The sequence below is a fragment of the Chelonia mydas genome, chromosome 14 (assembly GCF_015237465.2).
Source record: "Chelonia mydas isolate rCheMyd1 chromosome 14, rCheMyd1.pri.v2, whole genome shotgun sequence".
Classification (NCBI taxonomy): domain Eukaryota; kingdom Metazoa; phylum Chordata; order Testudines; family Cheloniidae; genus Chelonia; species Chelonia mydas.
In genome coordinates this window covers 24,860,607-24,876,279 of record NC_051254.2, presented here as the reverse complement: position 1 = coordinate 24,876,279, position 15,673 = coordinate 24,860,607, and the positions used below count along the sequence as shown (strand labels likewise).

The 15,673-nt window shown below is 48.0% G+C and overlaps 1 protein-coding gene across 2 annotated transcripts in view; it reads left to right on the top strand.

Moving 5' to 3' along the window:
* DNAH9 (dynein axonemal heavy chain 9) overlaps positions 1-15,673 on the top strand; it is a 379,511-nt gene that overhangs the window by 80,858 nt on the left and 282,980 nt on the right. The window contains exons 23-27 of one of the 2 annotated variants that reach the window (XM_037913877.2): positions 4,832-4,984; positions 6,093-6,218; positions 7,122-7,361; positions 8,920-9,080; positions 9,872-10,028. In XM_037913877.2, the coding sequence (XP_037769805.1) occupies positions 4,832-4,984; positions 6,093-6,218; positions 7,122-7,361; positions 8,920-9,080; positions 9,872-10,028 (837 nt within the window). Of the gene's footprint in view, positions 1-4,831; positions 4,985-6,092; positions 6,219-7,037; positions 7,362-8,919; positions 9,081-9,871; positions 10,029-15,673 lie in introns of both variants that reach the window. The other variant, XM_043527698.1, reaches the window with a different exon arrangement.

Here is a 15,673-nt window from a genome sequence, read left to right as displayed (position 1 = left end):
ATCTAAATCTGAGTCAGCCTTGATCTCTGAGCACGAGGCTCAGTGATAGCAATGCCTGTGCCAGGCAGGGCTCCCTCCAATGGAAGCCAAGGCCCGTGCTAATTGATGGCTCCTCAGTGTCCTTGGCATCTGAGGTTGATGGCAACGATCTCTGGCTCTGGATGGGCTGGAGTCTCCACACAGGAGACGGGACCAAGGCAGGAGGTGCCAAGAGAGAAGGGGCAGGCTGAGGGACAGGCTGATGAGGGCTCCAGTTATCTGGAGAGCTCCTCTGAGGCCAAATGTGTCTTGACTCCAGAGAAGCATCAGCACAGTGACTGCAGGGCATGGGAGGACTCGACCTTTCCCCAATCCCCACCAAAGGTGCCCCAGACAGCTGATGCTGTTGTTCTCATTCCTTGTTTTGTGCTGTACTAGTGCCATTGTGCTGGGCACTGCGCACACGTGGAGTACAGGATGGTCCCAGCTCTGAAGAGCTTACTGTGTAAATACAATCAACATTTCCTGTTAGACCCGCTCCAGGGATTAGCAAGCAGTGCTTAATTTTTCCAGGGCTGAGCCCCGGCACCTTTAGGCTTGGCAGTTCATACTCCCGGCACCTCTGGGCTGGCTGCATCAGTTATGATAGTAAAAAAAATTGCTTGAGCCCCTGCACCTCTGTCACTACACATTAAGCACTGTTTGCAGGGTCCACAGTTACGAGGTACCTGGGCCAGGAAACCTGTCCAGCAAGGTTGCTCTGTTCTTTTACACTTTTCTGGACCAGTTGCCGGTGGAGGTATGGCAGGCCCCTCTCACATTGTTGCATCAATCTTGACTTTCCTTTCTGGGAGCCCTGCCTCCTGCACAGTCAAAGGGACTGGCAGGAATGAATGGAGGCCAGCAGTAATACTCAAGACACGTTGGCATGGCATGTTCAATAGGAAGCCTGGCCTGCACTCTACCCCCACTGCCTGAAAGGGTAACAAAAAAGGGAATACTTAGGGGATTCCCAGCAGTTGGGCTCTGAGGTGCTCGGAGCCAGGACTGAGAATCTTGGCAGGATGCTCTCTTCAGAGAAGCAGGCTTGCAACACAAGCAGTGTTCCTATTTGAACTCATTTGACCTTCCATGGAGAATGTATTTTCTCAGTGTGGGTTAGCATTAAGCAGCAGCTCTTGAGAAGGGTTTTGCGCTCTGACAAGGATGCACTGGGGTGGTTTGGTCAATTTGTGCTTCTGGATGGAGCTGATAGTGAGAAAAAGGGCAGTGGTTGAGGTGTCTGTGGTTGAAAATGAAACATAACCTGTTTTTGCAAGGCCAAGCTTGTAAATGGATGTGTATTTATGAGGGGATATGGCTGACAGTGGTGGGCAGATTCTAGGACAAGAGTGCTGTTTAAAGTGACTTCTCTGTGGCATATTTCAGTTTGAACAAGACTCCCAGTAGTCTCTGCTCCTTGAATGACGACGCTGACTAGAAAGCAGTGCACATGCAGCAGGTGTTTCTCCCTTACAGGCAGCCACAGAAGACCTATTACACACAAAGGAGAACAGTATGAACTGTAAAATGTGGGCCATCCAGGGGTTCAATCAAATGATGAGCCTAGCTAAAGCAAATGCAGATCAAGCTCTTGTGAGTTCCAGTTCTTGTGTATGCGGACCTAGGTTAATAGAGTGGATGTTTCACCATCAGGGACATTCGTTCTGGAGGTTCTAATGCAGGAAATGCCTCTTCCAGAAGCAGTATTTCTAGGGACTCGCCAATGCAATCAAGTCATTCTAAAGGTATTGCTACAAGGAATGGTTTCAGAGTAGCAGCCATGTTAGTCTGTATCCGCAAAAAGAAAAGGAGTAATTGTGGCACCTTAGAGACTAGTGTTAGTCTCTAACACATGTGTTAGTCTCTAAGGTGCCACAAGTACTCCTTTTCTTCTTGCTACAAGGAATGACATCCACATGATTGACTGGATTATGGGATGGCATGGTGAGGAACTGCACTATAGAGAAAGTTGCAATGATATTGCTGTTTAAAGAAATTCCCTTAACTGCATTTCCTGGCGTTCCTAGGTTTTGTTTCCTTTTCCTGTCCCCAGCAGGGCAGAGTTGTATGGGATGCATTGTATGGGAGTTGTATGGGAGGCATTACCTTCATTGTTACAGGCTGTGCTTTGGAATCCCCATATTCTGGAAGTGTGTGGTAAGAAGTTCTGTAGAAAAATCTTAGCTCTGTTTTTCATTAGTGAATATACCACCAATGTAGGTAAGGTAGATTATTACTTTTATAGGAGTTTGTCATCATTGTAACACCTGGATGTCTATACCATGATACAGCTAAGTCAGAGTGCCTGGCCGGCACAACGGGATATTGGCGGGATAGCTGTGTGCACCCAGGGTGTGCTTACACTGAAGCTGGAGGTGTCATTTCCAGCTCACGTAGGTGTACATGTGCTAGCTCTGATTGCACTAGAACACTAAAACTAGCTGGGTAGCCGTGGTGGTGTGGGTGGCAGGACGGGATAGTGCCTGAGTATGTACCTAGCTTCTCGGATGGGAATCATACTCAGGTGGCCAGCCCCTCCTGTGCCACTGCAACTGTGTGCTATTGTTAGCATGCTAGCTGTGTCAGAGCTAGCCTGTGTACATCCACCCGAGTGGAAACGTAACCATCTAGTTCCAGTGTAGACATACCTCCCGTCAGTCGGGAAGCTCCAGCTAAACCCATTTTCTTTAGCAATTGAATAACAGGGCTGTCATGCCATGTTCTGATTCATCTTGAAATTGATTTGTAAAACTGACAGACGTTTTCATAGTGAATGCTGAACTTTACTCAATCCAGACTCAATTAGCATTTCTATTTTTTTGTTAGCTAGTGGAGAATCTCTTCCAGTTAAGAAACCTTTCAGATAAGGAGATATATGATTATATGAAGTTCAGGTTAGTCAGGTCTCAGTGCATATGTAGGAATGCCATTATTTTCTGCTGACATATAATATTTCTTATAGTTTTTCTGTGCTCCTTGGTTTTTTCAACCCTTGAAACCTCACAGTTGTGCATTTGATCAATACCACAAAGACGGGGAAAAAACAAGAAACACAGAAAAAATACCACCTTGAAATGCTCACTGGTATTGGAAGGAATTCTGTGAGCATTGTCTGTTATACCCATTTAAAACTGTTTACAGTAAAATCAAGTAAATGTCAAGAAGGATCAAATATGGATAAACTCTCGGCCTTTCCATTGTAGTCTCTGAGGCTGTCTGATCATTCCTAACAGAGGATTAAATGCACAACAATATTATCATAGCAGATCTGGCATTGAACTTGTAAAGATTCAGATATATCCAAGGTTTTTCTGGTGGTGTTGAACTGAGTGTCAGAGTGTTCTATAGAGTCTGTCTAGACTGGCTAGGCATAGGAATCTGATTGGATGATTCGCTAAGAGAAAAGTTCTGCATGTTAAATAAACCACAGAAACCTTTTCTCAAGATCATGAAAGCCAGGAGGCCAATCCTGCCATGTACTGAGTGCCAGTTGACACTTGCAGCCCATCACCTTCCAGAATTGGGTTCAATATGAATATAAGTGGAACCAAACAGCATAAAAATATTAATAATAAAGGTCTATCTCTGCAATGCTGCTTGAAAATTTTTTAATCCTTTCTCTGTCTGAGACAGTGACCTGTGTTAGACTGGAGAAATCCATTTGTTTATATGGTTTTCTAGACAGTCAGTGCTTGTAGCAGAGGACTGGGTACCTTAGGATGGGGGTTCTCAACTTTTCCATCTTACTGCGATTTAGCAGAGAGCCCCTCTCCTTTAGCAATAGGGGGAGGGCAGGTCTGAGTGACCAGCCAGACATCAGTTCATGACTTCCATGGTGGTGTGACCCTAGGTTGAGAACATATGTCTTGGGGGGGGAAGTTCCTGAGCCTTTACTTCCGGTATTAGTTTGCTTGTAACCCAGGTTGGTCAGTGACTAAAATTTGTATTGTCCGAAGGCTGGAAAAAGCGCTGGTGGTCTGTTCATCTTCCAGCAGACAGATGTTCATGGTGAAGAAACCCTCCCGAGGAATTCTACCTAATTGCTTCTTTTGAGCCACTGAGTTGAACAAGCTTTGAACAGGCCATGGAGTCTGACTTGGTCTTTCACTCGTAGAGGTGACCCTTCTAGGGTGAGGTGGAGGTATCATGGTGGGTTATAGTGCACTAAGCTTGCACTGCTGCCCTTCTTAGTATTCCTTTGCTGGGGAAGAGCAGAGGCCTTCAGTCTCCAAGGCTGAGCACCTTTCCCTGGCACAAAACTGACTTCCGGTAACAACTCTTTTGGTCCACAGGCTGAGATAGCTGGGTTCTCAATACTCCCCCAGCAATGCTCAACAAAAACCTGAGCGTAGGACTGCATAGGTTCCTCACCATTGCTCTACCATCATTGTACCTTGTGAGGCTGACCTGCGACTGATCACTTAATGTTCAGAATGTTTGCTTTGTGTGCACGTGTGTGTGTGTGTGTACGTAGGGGTGTGGGTGTGTTTGTGCTGTACAAAAGGTACCATGGCAGGTAACTGCAACATAAAGAATAAAATATATCGTTATTACTAGAATATTGCCATTGAAAGGTATTTCTGTTTTCTAAGTGAAGAAGAAGTAAATGGTGCTTGTGTCTGTTCCAGAGCTACAGAGTTAGTCCTGCTGTGTCAGAAGGATGTGACCAGCCCATCATATGATATGTCTGGCCAAAGTGGGATGAGATGAGAGTGAACTTTTGGGAGCCTGACTGAGGGAGCTGCCCTGCTGATGAGCACACACAGATCCTCCCACCTGAATGACTTCTCTACTACCATTCCCTGTGCAGGTCCAGCGCCATCTCTCCAAACTGTTTGACAACATGGCCAAGATGAAATTCCAGGTGGATTCTGAGCAAAAGCCGACCAAAACTGGCCTGGGGATGTACAGTAAAGAGGAGGAATATGTCAGCTTCAGTGAGCCATGTGACTGTAGCGGGCAGGTGAGATGAAGCCGCTTCATTTCCTATCATCAGAATTAGATTGCGGCTGGTGCTTTTATCCCTGTCAGTTGTTGTTGTTGTTGTGCCTAGGAACCCCCAGTCATGGCCCAGGGCCACATTGCACTGGGTGCTATACAAGCGCAGAACACAAAGTTGGTCCCTGCCCCAGAGACCTTACAATTTATGCATCAGACAAGAGACAATGATGGAGACAGACAGGAGAGTACAAGGAAACAATGAGACGGCCTGTCTGACCCAGGCTGCCTGCAGATCTATCATTAAAGTGTCCTAAAAGTTGGAAAAGGTGTTGTATAAAAATGACACCTCCCTACTGCACAGGTCACCCCCCCTTTGAGTTGTTTGAGTCCTGTCTGCCCACGGTAGTGACAATGATGGTTTTTCTCCTCTTGTTCTCTTTCAAGCACTGAAGGGTCAAGTAAACCTAAACCTGACAAAATGTAAACTGAAAACCAAGGATTTTTTGGGGGCGGGGGTGTTTGTTGGGAAAAAAGGCACAATTTTGGGAAAAAAAAATCACAGGGATTTTCATGAAAGCTGTTTGTCAACTGTGATTTTTTTTTTCCATTTGAAACCTGTTGACCAGCACTAATTTTAGCCTTAGAATTCCGCAGTTGATGGGCACAGAATGATACGTTGTGTCTCAATATACACTGAATTCCCAGAGAGCCGGCCGGGAGAGAGAGCTTCTACTGTGATACACATTCATCACAGCAAGAATTCCCACCCATGTCCAGCACTGACTTTGTGCGAGTGCTGGCAGATTGTACCCAAGTCACATGAGCGATTCTCCTCCTCGCCTTGGCGATGGAAGATATTGAAGCAAATTACCCACCGGTGCAGTTCGGAATAGTGCTGCTGCAGTCGGAGATCTAGCAATGTCACAATTGCGTTATCAGTGTTGATTTCATGCCAGCTAGAATCCTATGAACGCATGCGAAGGCGAAGACACAAGTCTCAGCTCAGTAGTCCTGGGCCTGGGGTGTTTAATATTCAGTTAAAGGACATTAATACAGTCCCATATAGTTACCTATTGCACAAGGTTCCTCAGTGGACCAGACGTGTCACTGTGTTTTAATACCTTTGCTAGGTTGAAATTTGGCTGAATCATGTGCTGGACAGCATGAGGGCTACCGTGAGACATGAGATGACAGAAGGAGTGACTGCTTATGAAGAGAAACCAAGAGAACAGTGGCTTTTTGACTACCCTGCCCAGGTATTTGATAACGTCACACTTGTCTCCTCTTCGACTGGCCCACTAGAGAAAGCAGCTCTCAGTTTAGCCTCTTGGGTCACTAGTATAGGGCCTCTAGTCAGTCCCTGGGGTGGGTGGGGAAGCTCTGTCTGGCTACTGCTCCTGAACTCCAGATGTGCCACCTGCCCCAAGGACATGCTTTCCATTGGTCATAGGAGACTCCTGAGCTGGGGTTTCAGGCAGAGCCCAGTGGTTTGGTTCTGTGAGCTCAGTGCGGGTACAGTATCTATGTGTTTAATGACAGGGTGCTGTAGAATGAGACGAGCATGCAGAAGTGTCAGTGCTGCATATATGGAATCATAAAAACGTAGGGCTGGAAGGGACCTTATGCGTCCTCTAGTCCATCCTCCCGTGCTGAGGCAGGATTACATGGACTTAGACTCTGGCAGGTGTTAGAGCTCGTTACCTTGGAAGGGGTTAGTCCCATGCCAGAGGGAGTGAGTATACTCTACCTGCCTGGTGGCTGAGTGAGGAGTGCAGCAGGAAAAAAAGTCTACATGAGCGAATGAAATAAAGCAACCCCTCCCCTCCTTTATCTTGGAGGTTCTCATCCCCTCCTGTGAATTGCTTTGTTTGCTACCCCCTCCCCTGCTACCCTGTGGCATGTAAAAGACACCGATGTACTGATGAATAGCTGCTGAATTTGGCCTTGTCTCTGATGTTGGTGTCCCAGGGTACGAGTTCAATGCAGCTCTATGTTGCAGTGTCTGTTGTTGTTACCACTTTGAGAAATACTTTCATTTTATGCCGCAGCTGCTTGATTTTTTCACAACCCCACAGCTTTGCCGAGAGCATGCTGTTAAATACAACACATGGTGTCAGGACTATTATGCAATGGATGATGAACTAACTCCCTTCTCTAAGGTGGCACTGACCTGTACCCAGATCTGGTGGACCACGGAAGTTGGAATTGCCTTTGCCAGACTGGAAGAAGGATATGAGAATGCAATGAAGGAATATTACAAGAAGCAAGTGACCCAGCTGAATACCCTCATCACCATGCTAATCGGTCAGCTCTCCAAGGGTGACAGACAGAAAATCATGACCATATGTACTATTGACGTACATGCTCGGGATGTCGTAGCTAAGATGATAGCTCAAAAGGTTTGCCGATATACCACAAGACATTATGCCTTTTCAGCACTGTCATTTACTGTGTCCTACCAGTGTCTGATATTAGAGCGCAAATCTCCCAATGAATTAATGGAGTAAGGAAAATGGTGCCATCTTTGATCTTCCTGAAATAGGAAAATGTGTTACTGCCCCAGTAGCTTATGTCCCAGTCCTCCTCCCTGTAGTACACGTCCCCTCTATATCACTTGTGTCCCGGTCCTCCTCCCTGTGACACATGTCCCCTCTATATCACTTGTGTCCCGGTCCTCCTCCCTGTAGTACACATCCCCTCTATAGCACTCGTGTCCCGGTCCTTCTCCCTGTGACACACGTCCCCTCTATATCACTTGTGTCCCGATCCTCCTTCCTGTGACACACGTCCCCTCTATATCACTTGTGTCCTGGTCCTCCTCCCTGTAGTACATGTCCCCTCTATATCACTCGTGTCCCGGTCCTTCTCCCTGTGACACACGTCCCCTCTATATCACTCGTGTCCTGATCCTCCTTCCTGTGACACACGTCCCCTCTATTACTTTCTTCACGTGCAAGAGCATGAACATTTTCCCTTTGCAAGCTGATTTTTTGAGAGAAGCTGATAATAAACCAGTGGTGCTGCAGTGTACCATGACACAGACGAATTACAGGCTGTGTTTTACTGGTCCATTTATACAAACTGTGGGTGTATTATGTGACCTTGTGCCTCCACCAGCCCAGGTGTGTGTTAATGGGCTGATAAAACACATGCTGGGGTGCCTACTGGACACTGCAGTGTTGTTGTTGCATTTTTAAAATGTGAACAAAGCATCAGACTGTGTGTTTTGGGGCCTACCCCATGAGGGAGCCACAAAGGCAGGTGCTTTAAGGGCTCATGGAAGCCCTAGCTTTTGTTCAGTCTCCCCCCAGGGTGGGATCCAAAGCCCACTGAAAGCAGGTGAAAGATCCCCATTGACTTGAAGGGGCTTGGGATCCATACCCCTCCCTTCACCAGCGCCTCATGGACAGACACGCTGTTTTCACAATTGGCTGACTGTGGAGCTCTCTGCACCTTGGGCTCAGCCTCGTTAGCGGTAAACTGATCTCAATAGCAGCTCTCATAGGAGCCTGGCTCCTCTTATCTGGGATGGTCCTGCTCCTGCAGGAGGCTGTGTGCTGGGTGGGAGGGAGGTTGAAATGGCTCCCATCTGCTCTGGCTGCCCCTGCAATAGCCTCACACAGCTCTCTGTCTTGCCTCCTGCCTCATCTTTCCCTTTGCACCTTCTCTCAGGCCCTTCTTTGCACCTTTCTCCATGCTGCCCTGGAACCTTTAATCTGTTCCCTCATCCTGCTGCAAGAGAGGGACCTAGGATTTGTCCCCCTTTATTGATAGGAAACCGAGGCACTGAGCAGTTCAGTGACTTGCCAGGTCTGCTGTAATCATCAAACACTGGGCCCAATTCAGTCACGGGGTAACGCCATTGAAACCAGTGGACTTATAACAGGATTACACTTGGCCCAGCATCTTTAACCTGTTGCTTGTTGAATGTCAGTGAACATGTGGGTGCATTTGCAGGTCGACAGTGCCCAGGCATTCATCTGGCTGTCGCAGCTTCGGCACAGATGGGCTGATGAGGAGAAGCACTGCTTTGCAAACATTTGTGATGCCCAGTTTCTGTACTCCTACGAATACCTGGGCAATACACCTCGGCTCGTGATCACGCCCCTGACGGACAGGTGGGTCACCAGAATGTCTAGAATCCTTCTCCTGGCATACTGCAGCATCAGAGCTTCCCATGTGGGAGTAACAAAACCACTGTGCGTGGCATAGAAGGGTTGGTTAGGACATCAGAATAGTTCACAAGTGCTTTCCTTCTCTCCATGTTCCAGCTGCCCTGCACAGCACAGCTCACACACTATCTCTCTCTACCTCCTCTGCCGGTGTGCAGCGCTGCTCGTAGAGCTCAAGGGGGTCTTCAGAATCCACCGGTGTCACCCCTAGGCCTGTTAAAAGGGATCGCTGCACAGTGATGTGAATCAGAGTGCTCTGAACCTGGGACTCTCAGGTGCTGGTGTGAAACACTAAGCAGGTTGCTGGGTTTCCTCTGCAGCTAAGCTAGCTTGGCCCCACAGCCACCTATCTGTGATCAGCCACAGAGGGCATAGAGTCATCAGACTGCTGTGAAAATCCAGCCCTTGGCATGGAGAGTTTGGGCAAAGGATGCTGGGTATCCCCTAGAGCAAGCAGAGCAAGGCAGAGGCAGTAACTATGGCACAGGAAGATTTTTCAGCTTGCAAACTCACTCTGCATTTGCAGATTCAATTCTGAAGAGTAAGGGCTCTCTCAACACGCATGAGTTTAGTCCCATTACCCTGCGCTGTGTCGGTGGCCTGTTGAGTGAGCGCTACCCGAGTATGCGCTGGCCCAATAAACCATAGCAGCCTTCCTGTAGGCCACGTTGATATTGTGACTCTGCACTTTGGGCGCTCTGACTCATTCAGATCTCTTTTCTCTTTGCTGCTGGAAGATGTTACATCACCCTCACCCAGTCTCTGCACCTGACCATGAGTGGCGCTCCGGCTGGGCCAGCAGGGACTGGCAAAACTGAGACGACCAAAGATTTGGGGCGCGCCCTTGGCATCATGGTGTATGTGTTTAACTGCTCTGAACAGATGGACTACAAGGTACTGGGTCTGACGTGATCCAGGGTCAGGTTGTGTCAGGGGAGCATCCAGGGGGAGGGGCAGGGCTGAAACTTATCAAAAGCCTAAGGCACTAAGGAACATCTGATGGGTCAGCGTGAGGTCCCTTTGGTTATCTGCCACTCTGCCAACTGTCAGGCTTCTCCTCCTCCAGTTTGAGCTGCATGCATGTGCATTAGTCCCTGGGGAGCCAAGGATATGCTCCCCAGGGGCTAATGTTCTAGTGAGGCAGAGGCCAGCCTTCTGCTGTCCCCGGGGATCATTCTCCCTGTGGGACACTCTGCCTCTGGTGGGGCTGGCTACGAAAGGCCTGAGGCTGACCCAGCACGGGGGTTACAGCAGTCACCCCGGACTTGCCAGTTTTGCTTAAGACAAATACGTAACCATCCAGGAGCCCCATTATTTGTACAGTGCCTAGCGCAACAGGGTTCTGGTCCATTACCAGACTCCTGGGCTGTACTGTAATTCACGCCATAAATAATGCTCAGCATCTAGATCAGAGTGGACCTGCGCCATGACTACAGCTCCTAGGTGCTACAATAATTCAAATAAATAACAACAACAACATAGCACACTTTACTGGTAAGGAATGCAACTATGGATTTTCATATTGGGTCGGGTCTGAAAGAGTGACAGTGACTGCAAAACCCAGATTACTTTGCCATTCGCTTTCTGTATTTGCTCTGTTACGGTTAGCGTTCTTCTTCAAGTATATGTCCCTGTGGGTGCTCCACCTTCAGATGTGCGTGCGCCCGTGCGCTCTCAATTGGAGACTGCAGAGTAGTGTCCGCAGGCCCACGCCTGCGCAGAGCAGTGCTTCGTGGTCTGAATGAGGTCAGACAGGGAAGCAAAGCCCAGTGCTACCCTGTTCCCTCTCAGCTGCCTGCAGCTCAAGATGAAGAGTTCTGCTGTCTGCTTCCCTCAGCTTCCCACTTTAACTAGTGAATTCTTTATTTCATTTGTTTCTTTTAAGAGTTTCTTTTAGTTATCTGTTTCTGTTTGATGCTTTTATTTTATTTATCTTCTGTTGTATGTTCAGGGTCGAAGCTCCTTCCCCTCCTCCTCTTCTTTGATCTTTTGTTTTGTGTTATAGTGTAATTTGTTATGCCCCAGTCCCCAGGGTTTAAGACCTGTGAGACTTGCCACTGGTCCTTTCCCTGCAGTGATGGACACTCCAGCTGCCTGTGGTGTTTGGGGAATTCTCAAAACTCTTCTAAATGCACGGTCTGTGTGAGTTTCAAAGGCAGAGCCAAGAAGGACAAGGAGACTAGACTTAAGTTCTTATTAATGGAGCATGGCCAGCTCCAGAGGGGTCTGCTTCCTCCATCAGCATCCACATTGCAGAGCATCTTGGTCATACTGACTGCCTCATTTGCAGCGCTGGGCAAAGCAATCTACCTCTCTGAGCAAGGAGCAGATCAGCTCATAAGACCCACTCTCAGGAGACTTCTCATCCTTCTAAGGGTGCGGCAGAGATTCCAAATGAGTCCAGTACTGAGGCATCGGTACTGCGGAAGAAACCCGTTCGGTTATACCTACCACTAGGTCAATTACCGTGACTAACTTTTGTGTGAAGGCTATCGTAGCCCTCCACCCCCTTCCAGGTTCTTTTCTTCTGTGGATTCCATTATCTCTGATGAATCTGGCTCGCCAGTGCGGGGGAAGATCTACCAGAGGCACTTCCTGGCACCGCTGCAAGATCAACAAGTTGAGACTTGCTTAAGTCTCCAGCCTTCGGTACCAAGTAGGACATCAGAGGACTCCCCCCACACACACCTTAGTTCAGGGGAAGATTCCTCAGCCTAGGAGAACTCAGTATTGTGCTAGCCTACTCCCATGAGTCTCTTTCATGAAGAGGATCCTACGGAATCTACCAGACATTGTAGGCCCAGAGATTATGATTATCACTGCAGTTCCTTCCTTTATCTCCCTGCCCGGCGGGATTACTGGGATCTGTGGGGCCACTATGGTGACTAATTCCATGGGGAGCCTAAGAGAAAGCACTGGCACCCCCAGCATTCACAGACTGTCCTAAGGTACTGCACACCTTGGAACCGTATACTTCTCCAGTACCAACCAACGTACAGGAGGAATGAGAGTTTCAGGCTGAGGAGATTTCTGTAAAGATCTCTTCAGACGACATGATAATGCCACCACCTCACTCCTACACTGATGATATTAAGACCTTCCAGGACCTCATGAAAAGACTAATGGACTCACTTCAAAGCCCGCTGGAGGAAGTGCAAGAATGTAAACATTCCTTGGTGGACATCCTGAACATCAATCCCCAGGGAAAGATTGCCCGACTGCACATCCCCTATGGCAAACACCTGCCAAAATCCCACTGACCTGTAAGTGGGCAGAGCAGAAATACTACATCCCTCCAAAGGGAATGGAGTACTACTTCTCCCATCCTAGCCCCAGTTCCCTTGCACTGGATGCCACCAGTGAGAGGAACCATCAAGCTCGCTCTAGGCTCTCTCCATCGGATAAGGAATCCAAGTGGTAGGACTTGCTGGGAAGGAAGAGTTACACATCACCCGCTCTCCAGTTTGGCATTGCCAACTACCAGGCCTTCATAGCACAATATGATTTCAACACATACTCTAAATTTACACACATTATTGATCGCTTTCCATGAGATCAGAAAGGTCAATTCCAGTCTATTATCACTGAAGGACACGTGGTTGCGAAAGCCTCTCTGCAAACTGCCTTAGACCCTTCTCAAGCTATGCCAAGACGGAGCAAGAGCTATTCCCCTAGCACCTGCTTGGCCAAGACAGGTGTGCTGCTCACACCTTATCTGCCTTTTGGAGGCAACACCCCTGAAACTTCCTAACACTAAGGACCTATTGCCACAGAACTCAGGGTTCCTTACTCATCCTAGCCTCTGCTCCCTAAACCTGAGAGCATGGCTCCTCAGTGGCTCTCAGGCATGGAATTGCCCTGCTTGGATAGAGTTCAGTCAGTCCTCCTGTCCAGTAGAAAGCCCAGTACTTGCAAGACGAACCTGCAAAAGTGGAAGTGCTTCCAACCCTGGTGCTCCCTCCCATCTTCTCAAGCCTCAGAAGTTCCATTCTCCATGATTCTGGACTATCTGTTAGCACTAAAGACACAGGGTCTCTCAGTGAGCTGTACTGAGTACATCTGGCCACCACCACAGCCTCCATTTGCCCATCCAGGGCTTCTCAATCTTTGCCCGTCTGGCAGCAACCAGAGTTCTTCAGGGCCTATACAACTTGCTTCCTCCCATTTGTCAACCCCCCTCCAATGAGACCTCAACTTGGGTTTGAACATCCTAAGAAACCCCTCCCCCACATTTGAACCAATGGTGGCCTGCTCTGCCCTCCAACTCTTCCTCGACAATTATCTAATTGCCATCACCTCAGCAAGGTGAATGGGGGAGCTGGGAGCATCCATGGCAGACCCACCGTATACTATCTTTTACAAAGAGAAGGTTATTCTGGTTCCCCATCTTTACTTCCTCCCAAAGGTCTCCTCAGAACATAACATCAGCCAGGAGATTCACCTACCAGTTTTCTACCTAAAGCCTCACGTCTCCAGAGAAGAATCAAGCCTTCATGCACTGGATGTTAGGAGGGCCCATGCTTTCTATCTGAACAGGATAAAACCATTTGGGGCTTCTCCTTGAGTATTTGTATCAGTTGCAGATAGGATGAAAGACCAACTGATTTCCACACACAGACTATCTAAATAGGTTTCAGGTTGCCTCATGACCAGCTGTGATGATGCTGTGGCACAGCTCCTTCACAGAGTAACAGCGTGCTCTGCTGGATCTCCGTCCACATCTATGGCTCCACTGAAAGACGCTCCCATAGCAGAATTCTGCAGGACTGCTACTTCATCTTCTGTCCATGCCTTTGCCAAACATGACACCATCTTACCTGCTTCCAGAGATGAAGCCACCTTTGGTGATGCCATCCTTCAAACTGTCCTGCACTTATCTCTCAGCACCCAGTGAGTGGCTGCTTTGGAGTCTCCACGGTGGAGCATCCATAGGGACAGATACTTGAAGAAGAAGGAGGTTACTTACATTACAGTAACTCAAGTTTTTCAAGGTGTTTTGTCTCCTGCCTGCCCTCCTTCCCTTCTGCTGTGGAGTTAGGCATCACTGTTGAGAAGGAACTGAGTGGTAGCAGGCTCGTGCCTCCCTATCTGCCCTCACTCAGAGCATGAGGCACGGTTCTGCACAGGTGCAAGCCTGTGGACACTACTTTCCAGATACCAGTTGAGAGTGCATGGAAGTGCACACATCCTATGGTGGAGCATCCATAGGGGCAAAATACTGTGAAGAACTCAGGTAATTGGAAGGTCCATAACCTCTTTCTGTCTGTAAATCTTCCTCCATTGCAGTCCAGCTTCCCCTCCTGCTTGGAAATGCCTGTGGTGTCATAAATTCAGCATTATGATTTCACTGTAGGATCAAAGAGGAGGATAAACTGGACTGTAAGGGAGAGATCTTGTCTGAAACCCAACTAGATTTCACTCTAACCAGTTTGGGCATGGTGCATATCCCTGACCCTAGGTTTAGATTTGTTCCACCCAAAGGAACAGTTATTTTCAGAGCAATGCAGCTAGTTTTGGTGAGTGTTGCTAGACCTCAACTACTAGCTAATATATCCTCTTAGGGCCAAACTCAGCACTTGCTTCCACCCTTTGTAGCCCCATTGTTACTGTAATCAGTGTGTATGATGTAAATCAGAGCAGGATCTGATTCTTAGGACTTGTCTTCAGTGCAGCATTAATTTGGGCTTTTTCTGTGTTTCTTCTAGTGCTGTTCCCTTCCACACACAAGACCCCTAACCCAAGCATGCTGCTGCTGCCGCTTTACAGCGAAGCTCTCTGGCCTGGCTGGAGTGTAGGCTAAAGCTGAAGACATGCTTACCTTGGTCTGATAACATGCCCACTTTGCACTGAGGACACAGGCTAAACCAGTGTACTTTTTTGAGCATGCTATATGATGCCCTTGTCAGCTCCTGCATAATGGTCCATCAGTTCAGAGAACACATGTCTGAAAATGACATCCACCAGCTGGTATCACTTCCAATCTAAGCCTTCCTCCTACTCAGTAAATAGTGTCTGCCACCTGAGCCGATATGTTCAGTCACCTCCCGGGCCTTATATCAGCATAACCCTCCATCTTAGGATGGCCAGTATTAAGTGTCCACCTGAACAGCATGACTTTCCGTAAGAAACCTACATAAAACCAATCCCCCGATGCATTCTCCTTACCAGATTTATTTCATTCTCTGAGTTCATAGCCAGGTAGCAGTTGGTCCTTAACACTAGATCTATGGGTGCTGATATGGCACCATTTCCATTTTTCTTCACACCCCTGTGAGGCAGGGTGGTTATTCCCATTGAACTGATGGGAACTGAGTCAGACAGGGTCTGTCTACATTGCATTGTAAACCTGGGTTTGTGGGACCCCAGCTTGTGGATTCAGCGTTTCCAAGACTGCACTTGAGCATCCATATTACAATGTAAACCTGGCCTTACAATTGCTGGACCCAGGTCTCACGCCTTAGTGTGCAGGGCAGACAATACCCAAAAAGGCTAAAGGCCAGATTTCCAAAGGTATTTAGGTGCCTAGTGGGATGTACAGA